The following is a 25354-nucleotide window of genomic DNA, read 5'->3' on the forward strand; positions in this document are numbered from 1 at the left end:
CTCTGGCTGAACAGACATGGTCTCACTGGCCTTTCAGGGACATCTGGGCCCTCTTAGAAGTCTTCATATTTCACTTCTTATTTGAATCTCCCACAAGGGATAGCTTATTGATAACATTGCATATGTTAGTGGACACTTCAGGTCTACTTCGCAGGAATAAAAATTTATTTGGGATAATTTGAGAGTGGAAAGCTGATGTAACCATCAGAGAATGGGAAGGACAGTGACAAACATAAGGGTCCCACAAAGGGTCTGAACCTGTCATGTCGTCTTCATGACTGAGGTGTCACCTAATATCTAGTAATAGAGAATATTATTTTAATTGTATTTATTTTTATCATAAGGAGCAGTTGGGTTTCTTTGAGTATTTGATTATTTATTCATTATCCTCCATCAAACCAGCTAAATAACGAAGTGTTTCCCTGATGGATAAAAGTCTCACAGGTGAATTATGTAAGTTATTTGGTGGATTGTGTATTATGTTTTCATTATTTTATTCTTATTTCACCAACGGAAACATCACCAAACTCCAGTAACTTGGTTTGTTAACCTAAGTGTTGCTACTTCGATGAGTCACTCTGCCTTTCTAGGCCCTGGTTTTCTCATTGATAAATGGCAGTAATGCCTGTCATGCTTCTAGATATCAAAACATGAAACTTAAAGCAATGGGTTACACTTATTTTCCCACTAAGTTTCATTCTTTTGTTTCAAAAAATATAAAAATTGGAACAATGTATAAATTAAGATGGGGAAACCATGTGTTGCTATCTGGCCATGTTTTCTCTCAAATGACAGCAAGATTTTTTTTTTAATGCAAAACTACTTGTGGATCTTTATAATCTGTAATTGGGATAAGCACTAGTGTATCATTCTGAAATGCAAGAAATAAGGTACCTCTGGGGCTACAGAACATCCTTGTCATTTTCTCGAAAAGGAAGACTCAGTATTTTTATGGTGATGTTGAGATTATAAGAATGACGAAAGACGAGAGGTTATTCTATTAGCTTTTTTGAGCAAAATGAAATTAATCCAAAGAATAAAATAGTGACCACACTGAAACTCTTTGGCTATAAAATGAGGAGAGAATGCTAATGTCCTTCAGAAGTTCTTAAAACCTAAAACACTCCCCACGAATCTAAAACACCGCATGAAACTCTTTAAAATCAGTAATAGTTTGATCTTGAGGACTCCGAAGGTACTTGTTGAAGATGTGTTTGAGTTCAACAGTAGACTGTCATGTGTAATTTATTATTATTTTTAAAGATTTTATTTATTCATTTGACAGAGAGAGAGAGGGAGAAGCAGGCTCCCCGCTGAGCAGGGAGCCCGATGTAGATCTCGATCCCAACACCCTGGGATCATAACCCTGAAGGCAGACGCTTAACCAATTGAGCCACCCAGGCACCCAAAGAGGCCTTCTATGTCGTCATGTGTAATTTAAAGCTAAGTTGTCTTGCAGTCATTTTTCCCGAGTTCTGTAACATGCTTTTGTCAGTAAGCTTTTACGGAAAGAATAAAAAGATTAGGTAATGGTCAGCAATGAGAAAGAAGTTAGAAAACAGAAACAGAGAAGCCAGATTAAACTATTTTTGAGGATCTAAGTATTCCTACATGTGTTTGAACTGAGGAAAGCATTACATAGCACTCCAAGATTCAAAAGCACATCTAGAAGTGAGTCCTGCTTTGACATTTGAACAGATTGAAAAATAACATGCTTGGGACTGGATGCCAAGGACTGAAGTATTAAAAGCACATCAAACCTCAGCCTTTTCCCCATACATCTTCCCTTTGATCATATTCATACCACCTCATGGATCACCCATGTGCTCAGGATTTTCACTTCTTACCTTCATCCTGGATCTGTCTCCCGCTCTCAGACCAGAATTTCTGTCTGGCTCTGGCTGTGTATTCCTGGATGTTTGTTCTATATAAGAGCCTCGGTTCACACTCAGTAGTTCGTAAGCCACTGTTTCAGAAATTGTGTGTTGGATATGAATTCTATGCAGTAGGACAGCATTAAACAAAGAAAAAGAATAATGTACAAATATCACAGTACATGGTATCATTGTATATAGTAAGAGTAGGTATTTTTATACATTTTTTTTGTTTTAAATACCTGTGTATTTGTACATATATTGTGATGTAACATGTTTTTAAATTTTAGTTGTAGTAAAAAATTTTTGAAAAAACCCTGCTCTAAATTTCATCTCTAACTACCTAGTATGGAGATTATGAGGATTTAATGAATGAGAAGATCTCTCAGAAAGTGTAATATTGCTCAAATATTACTAATAATCATAGTTCATTGTGAAAGATGCTTATAGTCCACGTGATTTGTCCTTTACACTTAGATTTAAAAAAAAAAACTTTTTACCTGTGGACCATATTTTTTAGAGTTACATCCAGTTTTTCATTCCTTTGTGTGGTGGCATTAACATTTTAAAGTGGTTTGGAAGTTTCTTCAGGGATACACTACATTGTATTTTTACTTCATGAGAGACAAGTAGGGAGTGGTTATCACCTGACTTTCATTTTGAACTCTTAATGGTTTTATGGGCCCTCTTTGGTATAAAAGAGCTAGTTTCAGATTTTATTATGTTGAGAAATTCTCAATTGTTTTTACGGTGTAATCCTTGCCCCCAGCTGAACAATGCAGAGTGGTATTTTATTCCACTGTCTTCATGTGCAATATTTGTGCATATCCTTTGAGCCAACTTTTCTTCTTGTAGGAATTTATCCTTAGGAAATAATTGGCCCATGGGCAAAGGAAATAATACAGCACAGTATTTCGATGTGCATGCCCCTAGTGTGTGCGCGCTCACATCATACTCAGCCACTAAGTAGCTGTGTGACTGGGGCAAGTGACCTCATCTCTGTAAGCCTCACTTTCTTTTTCTATAAATGGGAAAAACGATAGTTATCTTCCTTCCAGAGTTGTTAGAAGAATTAAATGAGACAATATTTGGGGTTTGGAACACTGTTCAGTACATAATAAAATGCTTAAGGTTAACTATTTCCTTCATCATAGAAATTAGTTTTATTTTATAAGTGTTAGCTGCTATTCTAGTTTTTTTTAACTCTAATTTTTAATGATGGAAAAATAAACTCCAAAACCATTACCCATCTTCTAAAATTCTTTTCTGTAGTGGAAGGTCTTTTACTCAAGTTCTAAAGTATTTTGTGAAATTCATAAGCTTTTACAGGTAGTAGAACTCTTGGCTGCCATCAAGATTAATGGTATGGAAGTGCTGCAAATCACTACATCCTACAAACAAAGATTTTATTTTATTTGTAATCTATTGTTCTATTTTTATTTGACATGTACAATGATATGATAAACAGGGGCAGAGTTAAATGTCTTTGGGACCAGATTCTTCCCCTTGTCTATAGTGTCTATGTTTCTAATACTAACGGAATTCTAGGATTATGACTTTTTATGCTATTGTCTCTTTAAACATTTAAAAATATTTAAAAAAGTAATTTATAAAGTATTCCCCTGCCAGTTTCTTAATTTTCTACCAACTAATATTTTTGTGAGTACAGGTTATAACTTTGATGTGATTGAGAAATGCTATTAGTTTATGTCTACTTTATTCCCTAGGTTCAATGTCTTTTTAAAATACACGTTTACTTAACAGCTACTAGGACTTTAAGGCTTTTCCCCCAGGTTCCGGAGATTTTGCCAGTATATTACTTATGATATAGCACAATGATGCTAGGTGGCTGCCAGATAAACTTTGTAAACATAATCGAAAATTAAAACTGGTTTTGATTTAGGACTTATATAGTAACTAAGAAAAATACGTCTGTGAGTGTTAATAAAGGATATAGAATATGATATTAATTCAAGGGTGTAATGTTTTAATTAGCAATTAATAGTTGCTGACCATTTAATTTTAATACTAAATTAAAATCAAGAAGAGTTTATTGAAAGGGGTTTGGTAATTATGTGTTGATAATTTATGTATGTAAAGGAGGAAGGGCACATAGATGTGAATCCCAACTGTATTACTGGGGCAAGCCTTAACTACTTTGGCACAGACATTTTATTAAGTAGTTTGGCATTTTTTTAAAAAAGTTAAAACTTCATTTGGCATGTGAGTTAGTATGTCCACTCTTAGGTATATACCAAACAGTTGACAACATATATCACCGAGCAACTAAATGTTCATAGCAACATTATTCATAATAACCAAAAAGTGGAAATAACAGAAATGTCTATCAAATGATGAATGGAAAAAAGGTAGTATATCCACACAATGGAATGTTTTGCAACTATCAAAAGGAATGAAGTACTGTTACATGCTATAACATGGTTGAACCTTGAAAACATTATTCTAAGTGAAAGAAGCCAGACACAAAATGTTTTGTATATTCCATTTATATGAAATGTTCAGAAAGCCTATGACAGTGATTAGTGTTTTCCAGGGGCTGAAGAATGTAGAGAATGGGGAGTGACTGCTATTTGGTATGGGGATTTCTTTTTGGAGTGACAGAAATATTCTGGAATTAGATAGTGGTGATGGGCATAACTTAATGACTATACTAAAAATTGCTGAATTGTACACTTCAAAAACGACAATCTCATTTAAAAAAAGAAGACGAAGAAGAAAAAGAACCAAATTGGACTCCAGGAGTTAAAAAAGTGCAGTATCGCAAATGGAAATTTCACTGAATGGGATTAGGAACAGATTAGACACTGCAGAAGAAAAGATCAGTGAACTTGAATATGCAGCAATAACAGCTAGCCTAAAGAAAGCACAGACAGAACAAAGTCCAGAAAAAAACACAATAACGTGCATCAAACACAGCTCCAGTGACATATAGGACAATATCAGGTAGTCTAACATACACATAATTGGAATCCCGGTGGAGACCCCTAAAAACTAGCTCATGTATTTCTCTATTTAACCACATCCCCATCATTCTTGGAGCACTTTCTTACTTTCTGTCAGGAAAAGCTGTTCTTGTTCTTTCTTTCTCCAGCCCTGGAATCAGGCATTTTTTCAAGGATTCTTGGTTCCTTTGAGTGGAGACCCATATATAGAAGCCAAGATTTAGTGCTTGTTGTGTTCACTGTTATTGGAAGTATTGTTTGCAGATAGAATTCTCTAACAGCACTACATGAGTATCCCTGCCTTTTGATTTCTGAACTTTCACCAACAGTACTATTTGGGAGGAGAAGTGGTTAAATCGTCAGCGTGGAGAGTAATGTAACAGACAACCGTGTGTGCACCACCCTAACTTAACATATATTTTCTGTAATGTTGCAAGACATCCATGTCTTTCTCTATATCTAGAAGCTGAACTGCTAGGCTTTTTGGTATTTACATCTTTACTAGTTCAGGCAAATTGCTTTCCAGAGTTGTTGCAACAATTTATACATGCATTTGAAGTATATTTCTGTTTGACCATTTTTTTTTTTTTACCAATACTTGGTTTCATCGGCTTTTAAATTTTTTTTAATTGGGAAAATTTTTTATTACTAAGCATCAAATGCACTTTACATTGATAACTGCAGTACTGAAATTATGACATTTTAAATATTTTTCTCAAAAAAGGTTAGTGATTTTCTTTTTCCTAGGAAACCTGGAAATCCAACTGTAAACATTATTGCGCCAGTCTAGGCCACTATGGTATAGTTCATGCTAATCTCAGCAGGTGTTCACATTTCCTGTCTATAGTAAGTACATTGTGAACTTCTTGTATCATTGAATTTTAGCAAAATTTCCATGAGATAATTTAAAGGAATGTCAAATTTTTGAAGTGTAAACTCATAAAACTACACTTTTTTGCTTCAAGTGCATCAACTTGAGAATACAAGCAATTTTTCTTTCCTAATCCCTTGGAAAACTATTTTGACAATAAGTCTTATGTCTTCTTAGCTGTGACTAGGTTGCTGGTTTGTTTGTTTGTTTGTTTGTTTTTAAGATTTATTTTTTATTTTACAAAGAGACTGAGAGAGTGAGAACATGAGTGGGAGGTGCAGAGGGAGAGGGAGAGGGAGAGGGAGAGAGAATCCCAAGCAGACTCTTTGCTGAGTGCAGAGCCAGACATGGGGATTGATCCTACAACCCAGAGATCAGGACCTGAGCCAACACCAGGAGCCGGATGCTTAACTTACTGTGCCACTAGGCACTCCTGACTGCTTTGTTTTTAAGAAAGATTATCAGCTCTGTGGTTAGTTTCCCATAGTTGATAAAAATCTATCAAAAACATCTTAATATAATTTGCAAGGAAAGAACTTGTTTTTCAAGGGCTGCAGGAACAGGAAAGAAATAGCACTTCTTATTTGTAAAGCACAGACACCTAGAGCTAGTCATACTGCAGGTAAATCCAACATAGTATTCAAAAGTTCTATAAAAATGAACAAAAGATACATGTTTATTTCCATTGCTCTGATAGCCAAATTTTAGATCCTCGTGAGAGTTGTACTGTAGCAGTTTCCTGGTCCAATTTCAGAGTTCAAAGTCCCTTTTGGCCTAATGATGTCCACATGCTAGATAAATTCAGTTCAAAAAATGGAAATCAGGGCGAAGACTGTATAACAAAGTACAAGGATATGCTACTAGAAATTGCCATCCTTCCATGGCTAATGCAGAAATAAAAATTTTGGATGCAGAAAAACTACACCATTCAATAATTCCAGCAGTGATAATGATTCCTACCATTCCTTACAAAGAAAATATCACCATAAAGCTGGAAAGTAGGATTATGGGAAGAAGACAATATCTTGCCACATAACTGAATGAAACACCTGTCATACTCATTAAGTTAATAAACAAAACATTCCTAGACATCCACTTGCACTGATCCCATATACATAGCCAAACTGGATTTTGCTAGCCGGTAACAATGTGGCTCCAAAGGCAAGGCAAAAAACCATTGGTCCAGCCACATCAGTCTCATGCATGATGCTGCCATCTGTTACTTCTAATGGATGTAACACTGTTCGTGGTTTTTGCCAGATGTGGTCAAAATTGATACCTAATTCTTCTCATAAAGGTGGCTCATCCTCAAAGTTGTTTCCGTAGAATGGCCCCTGTGTTGGAGTGTACACCTGAGTTGGCTGAAAATCAGCCCAGTGTATGGCTCTTGTGGCTGCATCATGTCTGAAGGGACAAATCGGCCTTGCTGTGAGTAATCCTAGCCAGCATCCTATTTGCTGTAGGGTCCTCCACTTCCTCCATCATCAGAGGACCACTGTGACTGGTCATCAATGCTGTGACGTGTCTGTTAGAAATCCGTGTTTATGTTATCCAAGTCTGACATTGCACATGATCAAACATGGTAGCAGCATCAACAGCTCCAGCAACCCCCCAAAACCCCCATACATGGCTTAAGACTCTGAACTGGCCCTGTTGCTCCATGTCACAAGGTCAGAACACCACTGGGCCTTTTTTTTTTTTTAAGATTTTATTTATTCATTTGACAGAGACAGCCAGCGAGAGAGGGAACACAAGCAGGGGGGAGTGGGAGAGGAAGAAGCAGGCTTCTAGCGGAGGAGCCTGATGTGGGGCTCCATCCCAGAACGCCGGGATCACGCCCTGAGCTGAAGGCAGACACTTAATGACTGCGCCACCCAGGCGCAGTCTGGGTGTGTAAATTTTTAAATTTTGCAGTCTGATGTGTGTAAAAAATAATCTTGTTGCTGTTTATTGGTCATATGGATTTCTTCTTGGGTGAAATATTTTTTCTGTCCTTTATTTTTTTCTTTTGATTTTTCTTTTTTTTTTTTAGTCATTCTAAAAATATATTTTAGATACTTATTCTTTATACCTTGTATCTTACAAATATTATTTCCTAGTGTGTGGCTTCTTTTTTGGTTTTAATCAAAAGGTAAAAAATTTTATGTTTTATTTTGGTCAGATTAATTTACTTGTGTGTCTTTAAGAAATCTTTCTTTCGCAGAGAGATTCTGTAATTCTAAGATTTTTAAGTTTTGCTTTTCTCATGTTTAGGTCTCTAATTTCTCTTGATTCATTTAATTTATTTTAAAATTGACTATATTAAGATATAATTAACATACATAAAATTAAGACGCAACCAATTTTTCTTTGGAGACAGAGCATGTGTGCACATGCGTACCCATGAGCCAGGGAGGGCAGGGGCTGGGGGAAGGGGCAGAGGGAGAGAGAGAATCTCAAGCAGGCTCTGTGCTCAGTGTGGAATCGACACTGGGCTCCTTCTCATGACCCTGAGATCACGACCTGAGCCGAAACCAAGAGTCAGATGCTTAACCAACTGAGCCACCCAGGTGCCCCAGTATGCACCCATTTTAAGTACAGTTCAGTGAGTTTTGATGAGTATTTATTAGTGTAATTAACATTACAATTAATATAACAGACCATTTCCATTACTCCCGAAGTTTCTTTTTTTTTCTTTTTTTTTTTTTTTTTCACTCCTGAAGGTTCTCTTTTGCTCTCTTTTATTCAGTACCCAAACCCATCACTGGCACCAGACAACTAGAAATAGAAGCTTTCTATCCTATAGATTAGGTTTTCTGTTTAAGAGTTTCATACAAGTGGAATTATACAGTATGTACTTTCTATCTGGCTTTTGCTCAACACAGTACTTTTGAGATTTCATTCATGTTGCCGGTACAGGTAGCTGTTACATTGTTTTGCTGAGTATTCTATTGCGTGGGTTTAAGACAAACCAGTTATCTATTCACTTGTTGAGGAACATGTGGATTGTATCCAGTCTTGGATAAGGCTCTAGGAACATATATCTTAACTTCTTTTGTGTAAATAGCTAGGAGTGAAATTGTTGAGTCATGTGATAAATGTATGTTGACTTTCATTATGAAAACAAGCTGTTTTCCAAACTAGTTGTGTCATTTTACATTCCCACCAGTGGTGCATGGGAGTTTCAGTAGCTCTACATCCTTGTTAACATTTGACACTGTCAGTACTTTGTTTTAGCTCACCTAGTGGGTATGTGGTGGTATATTTTTGTAGTTTTTAGCTGCATTTTTCTGATGGCTAGTAATGTTAAGCATCTTTTCATTTGCCCAATGGCTGTTCTATATCTTTTTTTGTGAAGTGTCAGTTGAAATATTCTGGTTTTTATTGGCTTGTTTATTCTCTTATTATTGAGTTGTAAGAGTTACTTGTATTTTCAGCATGTAAGTCCTTTGTTAGATTATGTATTATAAATATTTTCTCCCAGATTGTGGTTTTCTTTTTCCTTTTCTTAACAATGTCTTTGAAAAAGCAGAAGCTTTTTGTTTTGATGAAGTCCCTTTTATCATTTTCTTTTATGGTTCATGCTTTTTTGTCTCAAGAAAGCTTTGCCTACATTTAAATACTATATTACTTCACATATAATGTTACCACCTTACCGTAATATCTTTCTATGTTCTCTCCCTTGCCCTTTGTGATATTGCTGTCATACGTTTTTGTCTGACATGTATTTTATAGCATCTGTTATAAACCATACTGTATGTTATTTTTTCTTTAGCCACAGGTGATTTTCTTTTAAAGAAATTAAGGAATAAAAACAAGTTTTATTTATTCATATATTAATCTTTTCTGGTAATCTTCATTCCTTTATGCAGATCCAGGTTTCCATCTGGTATCACTTTCATTCTGCTTGAAAAATGTCCTTTGACATTTATCCTGTGGCATAAGTCTCTTGGCAGCAGATTCTCTCAGCTTTTTGGGGGAGAGGGAATTCTGAAAAGTCTTTGTTCAGACTTAGTTCTGAAAAGTATTTTCAATGGATATAGAATTCTAAGTTAATGGTTTTCTTCTTTTAGCACTTTGAAGATGTCTTCTGGCTTGAATAGTTTCTGATGAAAAGTCTGTGGTCATTACTTACTTTTGTTCCTGTCTTTGTAATGTATCTTTTTTCCTCTGAGTGCTTTTGAGAATTTCTTTATCTCTGATTTTTAGGAATTTAATTATAATATGCTTCTGAGAGGTTTTTGTGTTTATCGCCCTTTGATTCAGTGAATTTCTTTCCTCTGTTGATTTATAGATTTCACCAAATTTGGGAAGTTTTTAGCCATTATTTCTTCAATTATTTTTTCTGTGACTCCTTCCACTTTTCTAATGACACGTATTTTAGGTCACTTGATACTTTCCCTCAGGTTGCTGCAGCTCTTCATTTCTTTCCCCTACTTTTTATTTTGTCTTCTTTGCTTCTGTTTTGGCTAGTTCATTTTACTGTCTATTTAAGTTTTCTTTTTTCTCTTTTGAAGTGTTCATCTGCTGTGGGTCTTATCTAGTGAGTGTTTCTTTTGAGGATTAACATCTTTCATCTCTAGAAGTTCCATTTGGTTCTCTTTTATATCTTCCATTTCTCTCCTTCTTGTATTTATATATTTTTAAAAATATGAGCATATAGAATACCTTTTGTAACATACTTCTCTCTAAATCCTTCATCTCAGTTATTTCCTGGGCTATTTTTATGATTTTCTACTGATTCTTTTTCTCCTGATGGGTCACACTTTTCTGCTTCTTGGCTTGTCTAGTAATTTTGATTGAACAAAATCTTTTTCATTGTTGAGTGTCTGAACTTTGTTGTCTTCCTTTGAAGACGGTGAGCTTTGTTCTGTTAGGCAGTTAATTTAACTGAATTTGATTCATTTGCATCTTATTTTTAAAGCTGTTTTTAGGGCCCTACTAGACTAACCTTTAATGAATGGGATTTTGGTCCTACTATTGAAGCATAACCCTGCTGGGCTTTCTATGCAATGCCTTCTGTGATCAGCAGGATTGTCTATTATGTGAACTCTGGGAACCATTCAGCTTAAAGCTCATGGGTTGTTTTTTGTATGACTTCATAGAGTTTCGCCTTAATCATGTATGTGCATTTCAGTTTTCATCAGAGTCTCAGGGGATTTCTCTGCAGCTTTATGGAACCCTTTTCCTGTTTAGCTCCCCGCAGATGGAACTCTGCTTTACAAGGTCCAGCTGACCCAACCTCCATGAACTCTGGTCTGTCTCTTCCCTCTGCTTGAGATCTCATCTCTGATCCATGTTTGGAATGTACCGGTAGGCAGAACGTGGGGAAATTGTAGAACTTATTTGTTTTGTTTCCTTTTCTCAGGGATTGTGGTCCTGTCTTATTGCCCCATGTATAGAAAAAGTTTTCTAGTTGTTTGTGGAGGGGGAGTTAGTCTGGTCCTTGCTATTCCATGTTGGTTGGAGTCAGAATTTCCTGTATTTTTAATAAGGTAGACACTGTCGTTTAAATCTTTTTCCTGCCATACAGTTATCAGATTATTCCAAACACCACTTTGGAACAGACCATTCTTTCTTCACTGATTTGTGATGACATTTCTGTGATATATTAGGTTCCCTTGCATACGTAGGCCCCTTTCTGGACTTTCAGCTTTGTCCTGTTGGTCTTTTGTGTATTCTTAAGGTAGCATCAAACTACAGCTTTGTAACAAATCTTGCTTTCATGGTCAGGTGAGTCCCTACACCTAATTCTTGCGTTTTATGGATATTGGATAACTCCTTTTATTTTTTTTATCTATTTAAATTATTTCATTGGAGTAAGAACTTTTTACCTATTTAAATGAACTTTGTATCTATTTGAATTATTTGACTGGAGTAAGAAATGAAAGCAGGTCAGCTGTTGTAGTTCATCCTTGAAATCTTGTGTTCACCCACATAGTTGCTATATCAGTTATATCAGACAAAATGCTGTTAAAATGTAAGCCTTTTGCCTGAAGAACAACTTTCACCTAGGTTTTAAAACAGTAGCGTTTTACATTATACATTAATAGGCAATTCTAGCAAAGACTTTTATAATCTCTAGATAAACAAGGAGCCAGCTATCAAATGGCTGTCAAATGTTGTGATAGATTGCTTTCTCATTAATGGCAACAAAGGCATCCACATTCTTTCCTCTAAAAAGTCAAGAAAATGTTAATAAAAGTTGTTACAAGAACTTCTAATATTATCAGACATTGTTCTTTGTACCTAATAATAATGTGGATGTGAGATTTTTTTCTAGTGCCTCAAAGAGTCATAATTGTGGGAGTCTTTCTGAATTATGCATGGAGAAATTGTATGTGCGGATGATGTTTACATATGTTTATATTTTTTTCCAGCCTATGTAATATCGTTATGCAACCATTGAAGCAGTTAGGCTTGAGGAGGGCATTGTTAGATGATTCATTACTCAGTAATACAGCTATGTTGGGACATTGTGGAATTTTACTTATTCTCTCATTATAGAGGCCCAGAGCCAAATTCACATCTGTAAAACTACTGCACAATTAATTTCTTAACTGGCTTTTTTTTTTTTTTGAGATTTTATTTATTTATTTGACAGAGGGAGAGAGAGAGAGCACAAGCAGGGGAAGAAGCAGGCTCCCTGCAGAGCAAGGAGCCCAACACAAGACTCGATCCCAGGACCCTGGGATCATGACCTGAGCTGAAGGCAGATGCTTAACCGACTAAGCCACCCAGGCGTCCCTTAACTGACTTTTGAAGAAAATCTAACCAGAGTTGCATCTGATTCGCATCGTATTTTCCACCCTGATATTAGTTTTAATGCTTTAATGCGGCAGTAGTAATGGTAGTAGTAGCAGCAGCCATCATCAGTGCTCTTAGAACTTTCAAATCACCTCGGCTTCCCTTGATAGACCATGGGCCCCCATCACAGTACAATGATTTGGTTTTACAACTGTCCACAACAATTTACTGCTGGTTAATGGGGATTCGTGAAGGTTAAGTGAGTTGTCCAAGCATATACAATCAGTGGGAACTGGGACTAACGCCAGATATTCTAGCTCCGTTCCTAGCAAAGGATAGGTCATTGTCATTCCTTCATTCCTATGTTCACTCATTCATTCATTCATACATGCAGCAAAGAAAATGTTTATAAAGCTCCTATGATCTACCAGGTGCTCTTTTAGCTGTTGGAGGTTTATCGATAAATAAAACTGACAAGAATCCCTGACCACCACGTGGAGCTTACATTTCAGGAAGGCAGAGGGGAGATCATGGTAGATAACAAAAAAGTAAATTCCATAGTATATTAGGAGGTGATAATGTACAATTAGAAAAAAATAGAGCAGGTGGGGGAATTGGGAGTACCAGATTTTATACATTTTGGGAGGCAGAAACAAATTAATTTTTCTATTTTTATCTGAAAATGATATCAAAATGACAGATTTTGTTCTAAAACTGCGTTTGCCTGGAACAATGTTCTGCTCCTTCCCTCCCTCCCCACTCCACCCCAAGAAGCAATGCTGTAAAGGATGGCTAAGTCACGAAGTCAACTTCAGAAGAATATACTCAATTCATAATGTATTTTAGCTGTAGTTAAAGTCTAATCATATTGTTAACCAGTCCCTACAGTGTTTTTTTTCTTTCTTTGGTAAAATGCATTCCACGCTCCAGGGGTGGGGTTTGTCAGGATTCTCATCTTATCTTGGGACTCTTCAAGCTTTGGACTAAGCAACTCTCCCTCCTTCTACTTTGTCCAGTGTTGTGCAGCAGGGCAGGGGTGGGGGGGGTTAGCCGTGGCTGCTTCCCTCATTCAAGCTCTTGATGGTGCTTCCTCCACTGCCTGAGGCTAGGCCATTGTTTTGGGAGCTGAGGGATTTAAGGAAGGAAGGGATCAGTAGCATAGCTTCTCTTACAGGAGGTGGGAAATCAACAATTGGAATGGATTGCTGGGATTAATGGCAGAAGGGAGGAAAGGGGAGTCCCTGGTTTCACAGGGGGCCAATGAGTTACTGGGATGTTTGTGAGTCAGGGGTGGTCCCCTAGGGACATAGGTTTGTGTCAATAAATTCTGGAGATGGGTTTACCTACACCTTCTCACCTGATTTTCATAAAACCTGAAATTGCGGCCAACTCCTTGGTTTGACTTTTTCCATATAATCAACTGGAAGTTTAGAATATAGTTAGACTTTTTTTTTTTAATATTTGATGGATGTAACTTTTATGTGTTAGATTAACCGTATCCCAATAAAGAAATTGGAAAATTAAAAAAGTTGTTGATTACTTTATAACCCTGATGTACTCTTGATTTTTTTTAAATGTTCCTTCTTACCACTTTATTTTTATAATGTTTATTATTGTGATTTTCTTCACTAATATTGTCCTGGAATATTAACTGTCCTGTCGCATAACTTGAAAATTTACCTGGAATATGTCCTGTCGCATAACTTGAAAATTTACCACTTTTAATAGCCATGTAATATTCTATTGACAAATAGGTGTTTGAATGTTTACCTGTACACCTTATACTTTACCAGAAAAAAGGGCTTGCTGAAAGAAATGCATTATGCTTTCAATTGGCTTGCTGTCTCTTTCATAAAACAATATATATACATGAAACACAACAAGATAAGGGGAAATCCGATTGCCCAAAGGTGTTTATAATTTGGAATAAAGAAGGGATTTGTGGGCTGATGTGCTAGAAAGCTTCATGGAAAACGTAGAAAGCCTTGTGGAGAAGGAGATCTGGAAATTAATTAGTTCTTACCAGCTCCGGTGCTGCTGCTTCTTCCAGACCATCATCCTGCCCCTCACCCTCCTCCTTCCGTGGTGCCCTCGCCACCTGTTCCCTAGAGAGCTGCCAGAGTAAGAAGTAATTCAGGCTAACTGACTCCCCTGCCCAGAACCCTCCCCTGGTTTCTCAGGTCACTCATGATAAGACCCAAGTCCTTAACAATAGCCTACAAGGTTCTGCGTGGTCTGGCTCTTGCCTTCCCTGTAATGGCATTTCCTACTTGAAGGCTCTTATACACTCGTCTCTCTTCACACTGGCCTCACTGCTGTTCCTCACACACTCCAGACGTACTCCCACGTCACAATCTCCGTAATCGCTGTTTCCTCTGCCTTGAAGATGCGTCTCAGATTTTTCCCTGGCTTACTCTCATTTCCTTAGGATCTCTGCTCAAATTTCACCTCCTTTGAGAGAGACCTTTCCCGAAAAACCAGGCATGTTTTTCTGACCACATCCCATCACTCCCCGGCTCCTTTCCTTTATTTCTCTCCATAGCATTTTTTCTACCTGACATATTTATGTATCTCTTTATTTATGCTCCATGAGATCAGTTAAGGATTTTGTTTTATTTCCCACTGTATGTCCTCTTCCAAAATAGTTCCTGGAATATAGACAAGGCTTACTAAATATTCGTTGGATAAATGAATGAATGAATACATGGTCATAACCATTTTTTCTCTCCATAGGTTTGTTTATGCAGAATTGAAAGGTCTAGTGATGATAATCAGCAGCAATATTTTCAGTGAACATCTAGGATTGAACTGGGTGTGGTTTTTGGTTTTTTTTTTTTTTTTAGAGTGCATTTTTTTTTTTTTTAGTTTCATAGGTAGAATTTAGTGATTGAACTGTTGCATACAACACCCAGTGCTCATTCAATCAAGTGCCCTCCTTAATACCCATCACCCAGCTACCCCTTCCCACCACTCCCCCTGCCCTCCAGCAACCCTCAGTTTGTTTCCTATAGTTAAGAGTCTCTTATGGTTTGTCTCCCTCTCTGTTTTAATCTTATTTTTTCTTCCCTTCCCCTATGATCCTCTGTTTTGTTTCTTAAATTCCACATATGAGTGTCATCATATGTTAGTTTTCTTTCTTTGACTGACTTATTTCGCTTAGCATATTACCCTCTAATTCTATCCACGTTGTTGCAAATGGCAAGATTTCATTCTTTTGATGGCTGAGTAACATTCCATTGTGTATATACATATCACGTCTTCTTTATCCATTTATCTGTCGATGGACATCTGCACTCTTTCCATAGTTTGTCTGTTGTGGACATTGCTGCTATAAACATCGGGGTGCAGGTGCCCCTTTGAATCATTATGTTTGTATCCTTCGAATAAATACCTAGTTGAACTAGGTGTATTAAACCTCCCTCCTGCCTCCTTTTCCCTCCCATGCACACCCACTGAGTTCATGATCAAACCCAAGCTCCTTAGTCTAGCATTCAAGGCCTTCCAAGGTCTCATCTGTGTTGACCTTTCCAGGTCCACTTCTCTGCCACGCCCTCACCTTCACGGCCCATGCTGCCGTCCTAAGGAGTGACTTACAATTCCCCTCATGTGCCCCTTGCAGATGTCTCTTGCAGCATCTCTCACATTTTGCTCTTGTTTTTAATGGGTGTCTCCTCACAGCACATAAGCTCTTTAGAGTAGGGTACCTGGCATATTTTCATATTTTCAGGACTTGGCACAGTCCCTGGCATATCATAAATGGTCAGAAAATACTTACAGAACCCCAAAGATGGTTTTGCCTCCAAGACAGAGATTAGTGGGAACTTGAAAGAGGTTTGATGTGGAACAAATAAATTGATGAAAGCAGTTTCATCTCATTAGAGGGTTTAGATGTGGTTGTGTCTGGGGACAAATGGGATTGAAGAGAGCACAATACTAGAAAATTGTAATTTTTAGCACAGTATTAGAATACTCTAATTCTGTTGGAATACTCTAGTTTGGGTGAGGAGAGATGGCATATAAAATGATTGAATCAGTACACTCAGAAAAAACAGCTTACAAGAGAAGAAGGGTTATTTGACGTGTGTTGTTTGGAAACAAGTGCAACCATCTGGCAGTGGTTTGACTGTAGGCCTATCAGCCCTCTGAGTCAGCCTGTAAGAGTCATGCCAGATAGTGACCCTGCTCGTCCTGCGGACATAATACAAGGGGGAGAATTCACGGCAGTAGTGGTGCATTCGTGTCCTTGCTCATGTTGTCTTGGTCCTAGTAACTATGAGTGTTGAGGAGTAGGTTAGACTTAACCTGATTTTAGTTCAGTGGGAAAGAAGGCTGTGAAAATCTGGTTATGTCTGGCAAGGGTGTGAGGGAGGGAAATGGCTGTATTTGTTTTAGATGTTTGTCATCCCTAGTTGATGGTTTGTATTTTCTGTGCTGATTCAGTGGATCTATAATCAGTTGGCCCAGCACAGTTGAATATGTGGACATGTTTTATATAATTTTAATAAAAATATCTATTTTGAAAAATGTAAGCATAATAGAGTCAAGGAGGCTATTGGTTTTGAAAGATTAAAACTTTTTTTTCTTAATAGGTTTGTTACAGAAAGAGAAAATGGCTATTGAAGCTTTTCAGATATGCTGCCTCCTCCTGCCACCAGAAAATAGGAGAAAGTTACAGCTCTTGATGAGGATGATGACAAGGATCTGCCTAAATAAGGAGATGCCACCCCTGTGTGATGGCTTTGGGACCCGAACACTGGTAGGTTGATCTCTAACATCTAACTTGACTTGAATTTTTGGAATACGGTTCAACTGAGTAAGTTTACTAGCTTGGCAACCCAAGAAAGGCGCCAAGACAGGCTTGCTCAAAGAGCCATGGCTTGGAAACTGTTCAGGTGGGATTATACTTCCATGTTGGTGTCTTAAAGAACATAATGGAAAGCGAAGAGTGAGTAGGGATAGAGTCTGAGTGTAGAGGTGTCTGCTGTCTCCTGCCTCCTGTCAACATAAAGAGAAGAAGGGTGAACAGTAAGGAGAAGGGTTCTCTCAAGAAAAGGACATACTTTCCTCCGGGACAGAGTTGCGAAGCATTTGTTACTCTAACAAGTAGGAGAGGGGCAGCACATATAATGGGCTAAAGAGGAAAGAAGTAAAACATAGAGTTGGACTAGACAGCCTGGGGGAGACAGAGAATTTGTTCTCTTGGGGTATGATCTAAGGGTCTATGAGTGAGGATATTTCTTTTTTTTTTTTTAATAATAATTTTTTATTATGTTACGTTTGTCACCATACAGTATATCCTTAGTTTTTGATGTAGTGTTCCATGATTCATTATTTGCGTATAACACCCAGTGCACCATGCAATACGTGCCCTCCTTACTACCCATCACCGGCCTATCCCAATCCCCCACCCCTCTCCCTCTGAAGCCTTCAGTTTGTTTCCCAGAGTCCATAGTCTCTCATGGTTCATTCCCTCTTCTGTTTACCCCCCTTCATTCTTCCCTTCCTTCTCCTACCAACCTCCCTGCTATTTCTTATGTTCCATAAATGAGTGAAACCATATGATAATTGTCTTTCTCTGCTTGACTTATTTCACTTAGCATAATCTCCTCCAGTCCCGTCCATGTTGCAGCAAATGTTGGGTAATCGTTCTTTCCGATGGCTGAGTAATATTCCGTTGTATATATGGACCACATCTTCTTAATCCAGTCATCTGTTGAAGGGCGTCTCGGCTCCTTCCACAATTTAGCTATTGTGGACAATGCTGCTATGAACATTGGGGTGCATATGGCCCTTCTCTTCACTACGTCTGTATCTTTGGGGTAGATACCCAATAGTGCAATCGCTGGGTCATAGGGTAGCTCTATTTTTAACTTTTTGAGGGACCTCCACACTGTTTTCAAAGTGGCTGTACCAACTTGCATTCCTACCAAGAGTGTAAGAGGGTTCCCCTTTCTCCATATCCTCTCCAACATTTGTTGTTTCTTGCCTTGTCAATTTTTGCCATTCTAACTGGTGTAAGGTGGTTGTCAATGTGGTTTTGATTTGAATTTCCCTGATGGCTAATAATTTTGAACATTTTTTCATGTGTCTGTTAGCCATTTGTGTGTCTTCATTGGAAAAGTGTCTGTTCATATCTTCTGCCCATTTTTTGATTTGGTTATTTGTTTCTCGTGTATTGAGTTTGAGAAGTTCTTTGTAGATCCTGGATACCAGTCTTTTATCTGTAGTGTCATTTGCAAATATCTTCTCCCATTCCATGGGCTGCCTCTTAGTTTTTTTGACTGTTTCCTTGGCTGTGCAAAAGCTTTTTATCTTGATGAAGTCCCACAAGTTCATTTATTCTTTTGTTTCTCTTGCCTTTGGAGATGTGTCATGAAAGAAGTTGTTGTGGCCGATGTCGTGTAGGTTGCTCCCTATGCTCTCTTCTAGGATTTTGATGGATTCCTGTCTCACATCGAGGTCTTTCATCCATTTGGAGTTTATCTTTGTGTATGGTGTGAGAGAGTGGTCAAGTTTCATTCGTTTGCATGTAGCTGTCCAATTTTCCCAGCACCATTTATTGAAGAGACTGTCTTTTTTCCACTGAATGTTTTTTCCTGCTTTATCAAAGATTAGTTGCCCCAAGAGCCGAGAGTCCATTTCTGGGTTCTCTATTCTGTTCCATTGGTCTATGTGTCTGTTTTTGTGCCAGTACCATGCTGTCTTTGTGGTCACAGCTTTGTAGTATAGCTTGAAATCTGGCAGTGTGATGCCCCCAGCTTTGTTTTTCCTTTTCAACAATTCCTTGGTGATTCGGGCCTTTTCTGGTTCCACACAAATTTAAGGGCTATTTGTTCCAGCTCTTTGAAAAATGTCATTGATATTTTGATTGGGATGGGATTGAAAGTGTAGATTGCTCTGGGTAGCATAGACATTTTAATTATGTTAATTCTTCCGATCCATGAGCATGGAATATTTTTCCATCTTTTTGTGTCTTCTTCGATGTCTTCCAAGAGTGATTTGTAGTTTCTAGAATATAGATCCTTTACATCTCTGGGTAAGTTAATTCCGAGATAACATATGATTTTTGGTGCTATTGTAAATGGAATGGATTCCCTAATTTCTTTCTTCAGTCTCATTGTTCGTGTATAGAAATGCAACTGATTTCTGGGCATTGATTTTGTATCCCACCACACTACTGAATTGCTCTATAAGTTCTAGTAATTTGGGGGTGGAGTCTTTTTGGGTTTTCCATATAAAGTATCATGTCATCTGCGAAGAGAGACGGTTTGACTTCTTCTTTGCCAATTTGGATACCTTTTATCCCTTTTTGTTGTCTGATTGCTGTTGTAAGGACTTCTAGTTGGGTGAGGATATTTCTGAAGATATTTTCAATTTGGTTTAAAAACGTATATACTAGTTTTGAATTCTACTTTGTTGTGTCAGCATGTCTTTTAAAATAGGGTTTATGTTTAGAATTCTAAGAATTTCTTAATTTTCCTCAAAATTGGAGGTCTTGGAGCAAAATCGATGCTTCATGGGGGTGTACATCCTTTCCATATCCTGGTGAACCACGGTATATTCCTCGGGGTCTTCTGGCCTCATTTTAGAAGTGTGGGGTAAGAGTGGAGGAGCACTCAGTGCCCAGTAGAGTGATTCTTGACCTTCCTTTTGGGTGGAGTAGATGGGTAATGGGGCTAATGGACCCTTTTGAAAAGCTGAAGAAAACTTTGCACCTGTTCCCCAGAAGAATGCACATGTAAAATTTTATGTAGAATTTCAAGGCATTAAGATTCCCCAATGTCCGTAGTATCCAGGTAAAAAATGTCTGGGTGTCTCTGTACACATAAGTGAGAGTGCAGATAAAGTATCTTCTGCAGTATGTTGATGATATGAAGTCTAATTAAACAGAATTACGTGATTTCATGCTTATAGGTTTTGAAATAAGTTTGTCAGCAATAAAATTAGTAGGAAAAAGAAAAAAAATCCATCCAAATCATAGTTAATATGAATTCTATGGAAGCAGCTACATAATATTTTTTATATTTCTGCTTATCGTAAAGCGTCTCATCACTTAATGCACTTGTGAAGTCTCATTGTTTTGTTCAAACGTGATTGTCAAATGTACACCCAGAATCCTAGGGAAAGTAACAGTTAACTAGGAAAAAATGTAATAGTTGAGGCACATAGATTATGCTAGCAGATTTCTAAAAAATCAAAATGAAATAAGGATATTAGTAAACTAAATGGGTTTAAAGTACTTTGAACTTAAAAGTGCTACATGATTCAAGTAATGGCGGTGATCATCATTTGCAGAATCTGTTTATATATATTTAAAACTGTATAGGAGTGTGCTTTAAAAACTGCTGAGACAAGTGTCTCTGCTGAGTCTCTGTGAGATGAGATGCACCTTCTGTTCATGCTGGTTGACAAGAAGATCAGCCCATTGAGATGACCAGGTGTGGCCAGGCCCAGACAGGATGTGTACCCTGGGCTGTGGGCCTTTTCTCACTGACTAGTCACATTTGGTTTTTGCAGATTAATTGAATGCAGTTCAGCATGAAGAAAAAAAAACCTCACCTGTGTTTATTTAAAAAATACCTCCTCCTCTTTTTTCAGATGGTTCAGACATTTTCCCGCTGTATCTTGTGTTCTAAGGATGAAGTAGACTTGGATGAGTTATTAGCTGCTAGGTTGGTGACATTTCTGATGGACAATTACGAAGAGATTCTGAAAGTCCCTCTGGCCTTGCAAACCTCCATAGAGGAACGTGTGGCTCATCTCCGAAGAGTCCAGGTAAAGGAAGGGATATTAACAGTCCTTGAAAATTGCCAGCAGAAAGTCATGTAAACTTGCTAGGCTTCTTGGAATTTCTAGATGTGAAGGACTGAGTGACTAAATATGCACAAAGTGCTGCCAGCAGGGCTTGGTATATGGTATCGGTATATGTGTGCTTGGTAATTCTGAAAATTTATGCTTACTTGGTTTGGTTACATCAGTCAGTGCTGCATACTTGATTGCAAATTCCTTAAATGATGACCGTTCTGGATTTTTATTTCCAAATTTTAGTTTCCAAAGGAGTTAAAACGGGCCTTACCTGCTCTATAAAACTATTGTGAAGAGTAGAATATTATATGTAAAACCCCTAGCTTCGATGTCTGACGTACAGCAGGTACTCTTTGAAAGGTAGCCTATTGTTATTGTTGTTGTTACTGTTATATTAAAGTGATGCAGAAGAAATGTAATACATGACTGTGATGTGGGCCCCACAGAGGGGTGTGTATGTCAGCCTGTGGGAGCAGACACTTGGTAAAGGCAGACAGAGGTCTGCCTGGGTCCTTCTGAATGAGTGGCCCTCTTTCTGCTTAAGTACTTTTTGAGGTTCCACAATTAAGGACTGGTGAACTGCTACCTCCTGAATTATTATTAAAGTTAATAATTGTCCCTGTTTTCAGCGTGCAATTTAAAAATCAAAACAGGTGTCTGGGTGGCTCAGTCGTTTGAACTTCTGACTCTTGATTCCAGCTCAGGTCAGGATCTCAGCATTGTGAGATTGAGTGCCCCCCGCCCCCCTGCTCAACAGGGAGTCTTCTTCTCTCCTTCCTCTCCTGCCCCCCATGTGCTCTGTGTGTATGTGTGTCTTTCTCTCTCTAAAATAAATAAATCTTAAACTATTAAAAAATTAAAATAGAAAAAGTTTTGATGATTATCAGTGTTTCAGTGTTAAATATATTCAAAGAATTGGAAAATATAGAAAGTGTGCACCAAAAACTTGTAAGAATAAAACCCAATGTTCAGTTAGTATTATGATCTTTCAGGTGTTTTTCTGTGCCGTGCCTTCTCTTCTCTTCTCTTCTCTTCTCTTCTCTTCTCTTCTCTTCTCTTCTCTTCTCTTCTCTTCTCTTCTCCTTCCTTAATTGCCCCCCCCTTTCATACCTTATTTGCTCTTGACACTACAACAAGAAATATTTCCTGCATCACTGAATATTCTTGACTGACCCCAGGGTGGTTGAGAGCACAGATGCTGGAGCTAAGTGGTGCTTGTATTCCTCATGTGCCCTTCATTGGTCCTGTGACCTCGGGCACATTTTTTAAAGTGTCCCTGCTTCAGTCTTACCCGATATCTCTTTTTTCTCATCTGTAAAGTGGGATAATAACAGTTAATACCTACCTCCTAGGGTTGTTTTAGGGATTGAATGGCTTAAGATGTGTAAAGTGCTTAGAATGATGTTTATCACATAGTAGCCCCTCAGTTGGTAGCTGCTGCTGTTAATATTATTATCATCATTAGCGTTGTATTATTCCACAATATTGTTATTGTTGGTAGTGTAGTATTCCATAATATGGATATATACCACAATTTATTTTAATGTTTTTCTTTGGTTAATATTTAGATTGTTTCCATTTTCCCCTCCATTTTGCAAATAATATAAGGGCAAATATTTTTGTAGCTAGATTTCTTGGGGGGGATGATCCATGATTATTTTCTAAGAATAAATTTTTAGAAGTGGCATTGTGTGGTCAAAGGCCACGGATGCATTTTAAGTATTGATTGCATATTGCCAGATTTCCCTTCATAATGATTGTTCCGATCCATATTCCCATGAGTGGTCCAAGAAACCTTGCCTACTTCTCATTCACATATATATCTTTGCCATTTTAATGAGTAAAAAGTGTAGCCTTATTGCTGCTTTCGTTAAATCCCCTCCCCCCAATATTTTTATGACCCAAACTTAAAAAAAAGTAGAGAAGGAAAGAAGGACTGAATTCTGCAAGGAGAAGTGATAGCAACAGCTGTTGCCCTGTATACCCGCTCGGTTCGTGGTGCCCGTAGTGCAGGCAGTCACTGCAGCAGCTTCGACCGGAGCCCTTTGCTCTCCGTTGAAGATCAGAGGCTGAGCTGTGCTGATTCATTTAACAGCAGATTAGCATGATCTTGGGGAGACGCACTGCCCTGGCACTAAGTGAAGCCAGTAACCACTCGTTTGTCCAATTACGTTTTCTCTCTTGGAAGTGCTTGGTGGAATCGCCCAGCAATTGTTTTAGTACCTGGAGATCTGCTCTCTCATGTGGCCTGCTCAGCCCCGACAGCCTATCAGATTTAGGGCAGGGCTTCTCTGAAAATGAACAGTGTTACTCAGATTGTTCCGGGGAAGGTTCAGGGCTGACCCCGTGATAGATAAATTGTGAGGTGGGCATTATCTTTGACACCAACCTTCTATAAGCCTTGACCGCAACCCTCTTCTTCCTTTTGTGCCCTTAAATCATAGGTATCTAGTATTTTTCTTACTAGGCTTCTGGCGGCAGTACAATAGGTGTTATATTTTTGGGAAGATGGAACTCTTGGAGCATGAAATTAAATACTTTTTAATTTCTTTGTTATTAAAGTAACATTGACATACAATGTTGTTAGTTTCAGGTGTACAGCAGGGAGATTCAACAATTCTGTACATTACTGATCCCTGCAGTGAGTGTAGTCACCATTCAACATTATTACATTATTGGCTGTACTTTCCATCTCTGTGACTTATTTTATAACTGAAAATTTGTACCTCTGAACCCCCTTCATCCATTCACCGATTTCCCACACCCCCGTACCCCCTCTTCCCTAGCAACCACCAGTTTGTTCTCCGTATTTGAGAGTCTGTTCAGTTTTAATTTGTTTGTTTTACTTTTATATTCCAAATATAAATGAAACCATATGGTATTTGTCTTTCTCTGACTGACTTGCTTCACTTAGCCTAATACCTTCTAGGTCCATCCATGTTGTCACAAATGGCAAGATTTTATTCTTTTTGATGACTGAATAATATTCCATTGTGTGTATATACCCCATCTTCTTTATCTGTTCATCTGCAGATGGATGCTTAGGTTGCTTCCGTATCTTGGCTATTGTAAATAATGCTGCAATAAGCATAGGGGTGCACATATATTTTCAAATTAGTATTTTCATTTTCTTTGGGTAAATATCCAGAAATGGAATTGCTGGGTCATAGGGTAGTTCTATTTTTAATTTGTTGAGGAAACCCCATACTGTTTTCCACAGTGCTTGTACCACTTTTTATTCCCACCAACAGTGCATGAGGGTTCCCTTTTCTCCACAGCCTTGCCAACATTTGTTATTTCTTGGCTCTTTGGTTCTAGCTCTTCTGACTGGTGTGAGGTGGTATCTCATTGTAGTTTTTACTTGTGTTTTCTGGAAGATTAGTGATGTTGAGCATCTTTCTGTGTGTTTGTTGGCCATCTGTAGGTCTTTGGAAAAATGTCTATTCTGATCATCTGCCTATTTTTAAATCAGATTATTTGTTTTTTTTGGTGTTGAGTTGTATAAGTTCTTTATATATTTTTGATAGTAAACCATTATTGGATATATCATGTGCTGGTATTTTCTCCCATTCCCTGGGTTGCCTTTTTGTTTTATTGAGGGTTTCTTTTGCTGTACAAAGTCTTTTTATTTTAGTGTAGTCCCAGGAGTTTATTTTTGCTTTTGTTTCTCTTGCCTGAGGAGAAATATCCATAAATTTATTGCTTCTTAGGGTGATGTCCAAGAGATTACAGCCTATGTTTTCTTTTAGGAGTTTTAAGGTTTCAGGTCTCACATGTAGGACTTTAACCCATTTTGAGTTTATTTTTGTGTATGGTATAAGAAGGTGGTCTAGTTTGATTCTTTTGGACTAGCTATCCCATTTTCCCAGTACCATTTATTGAAAAGATTGTCTTTTCCCCATTGTATATCCTTGTCTCCTTTGTCATAGATTAATTGACCATATATGCATGGGTTTATTTCTAGGCTCTCTATTCTGATCTCTATTCTGATTTGATCTATGTGTCTATTTTTGTGCCAGTACCATACTGTTTTGGTAACTATAACTTTGCAGTATAGTTTGAAACTTGGGATTGTGATACCTCCAGCTTTGTTTTTTTATTCAATTTTTTTTTTT

General features: G+C 37.8%; 1 protein-coding gene and 1 pseudogene across 2 annotated transcripts in view; one reads left to right on the forward strand and one right to left on the reverse strand.

Moving 5' to 3' along the window:
- Positions 1-25354, forward strand: part of DEPDC1B (DEP domain containing 1B) — an 82181-nt gene that overhangs the window by 51418 nt on the left and 5409 nt on the right. For both annotated transcript variants that reach the window (XM_045794308.2, XM_087862136.1), the window contains exons 8-9: positions 17024-17190; positions 21033-21209. In XM_045794308.2, coding sequence (XP_045650264.1) covers positions 17024-17190; positions 21033-21209 — 344 coding nt within the window. The remainder of the gene's footprint in view (positions 1-17023; positions 17191-21032; positions 21210-25354) is intronic.
- Positions 6515-7272, reverse strand: LOC123790172 (protein YIPF5 pseudogene; annotated as a pseudogene).

This window comes from Ursus americanus, chromosome 5, assembly GCF_024610735.1.
Source record: "Ursus americanus isolate L20-20 chromosome 5, mUrsAme1.1.p, whole genome shotgun sequence".
In the NCBI taxonomy this organism is placed as follows: Eukaryota; Metazoa; Chordata; class Mammalia; order Carnivora; family Ursidae; genus Ursus; species Ursus americanus.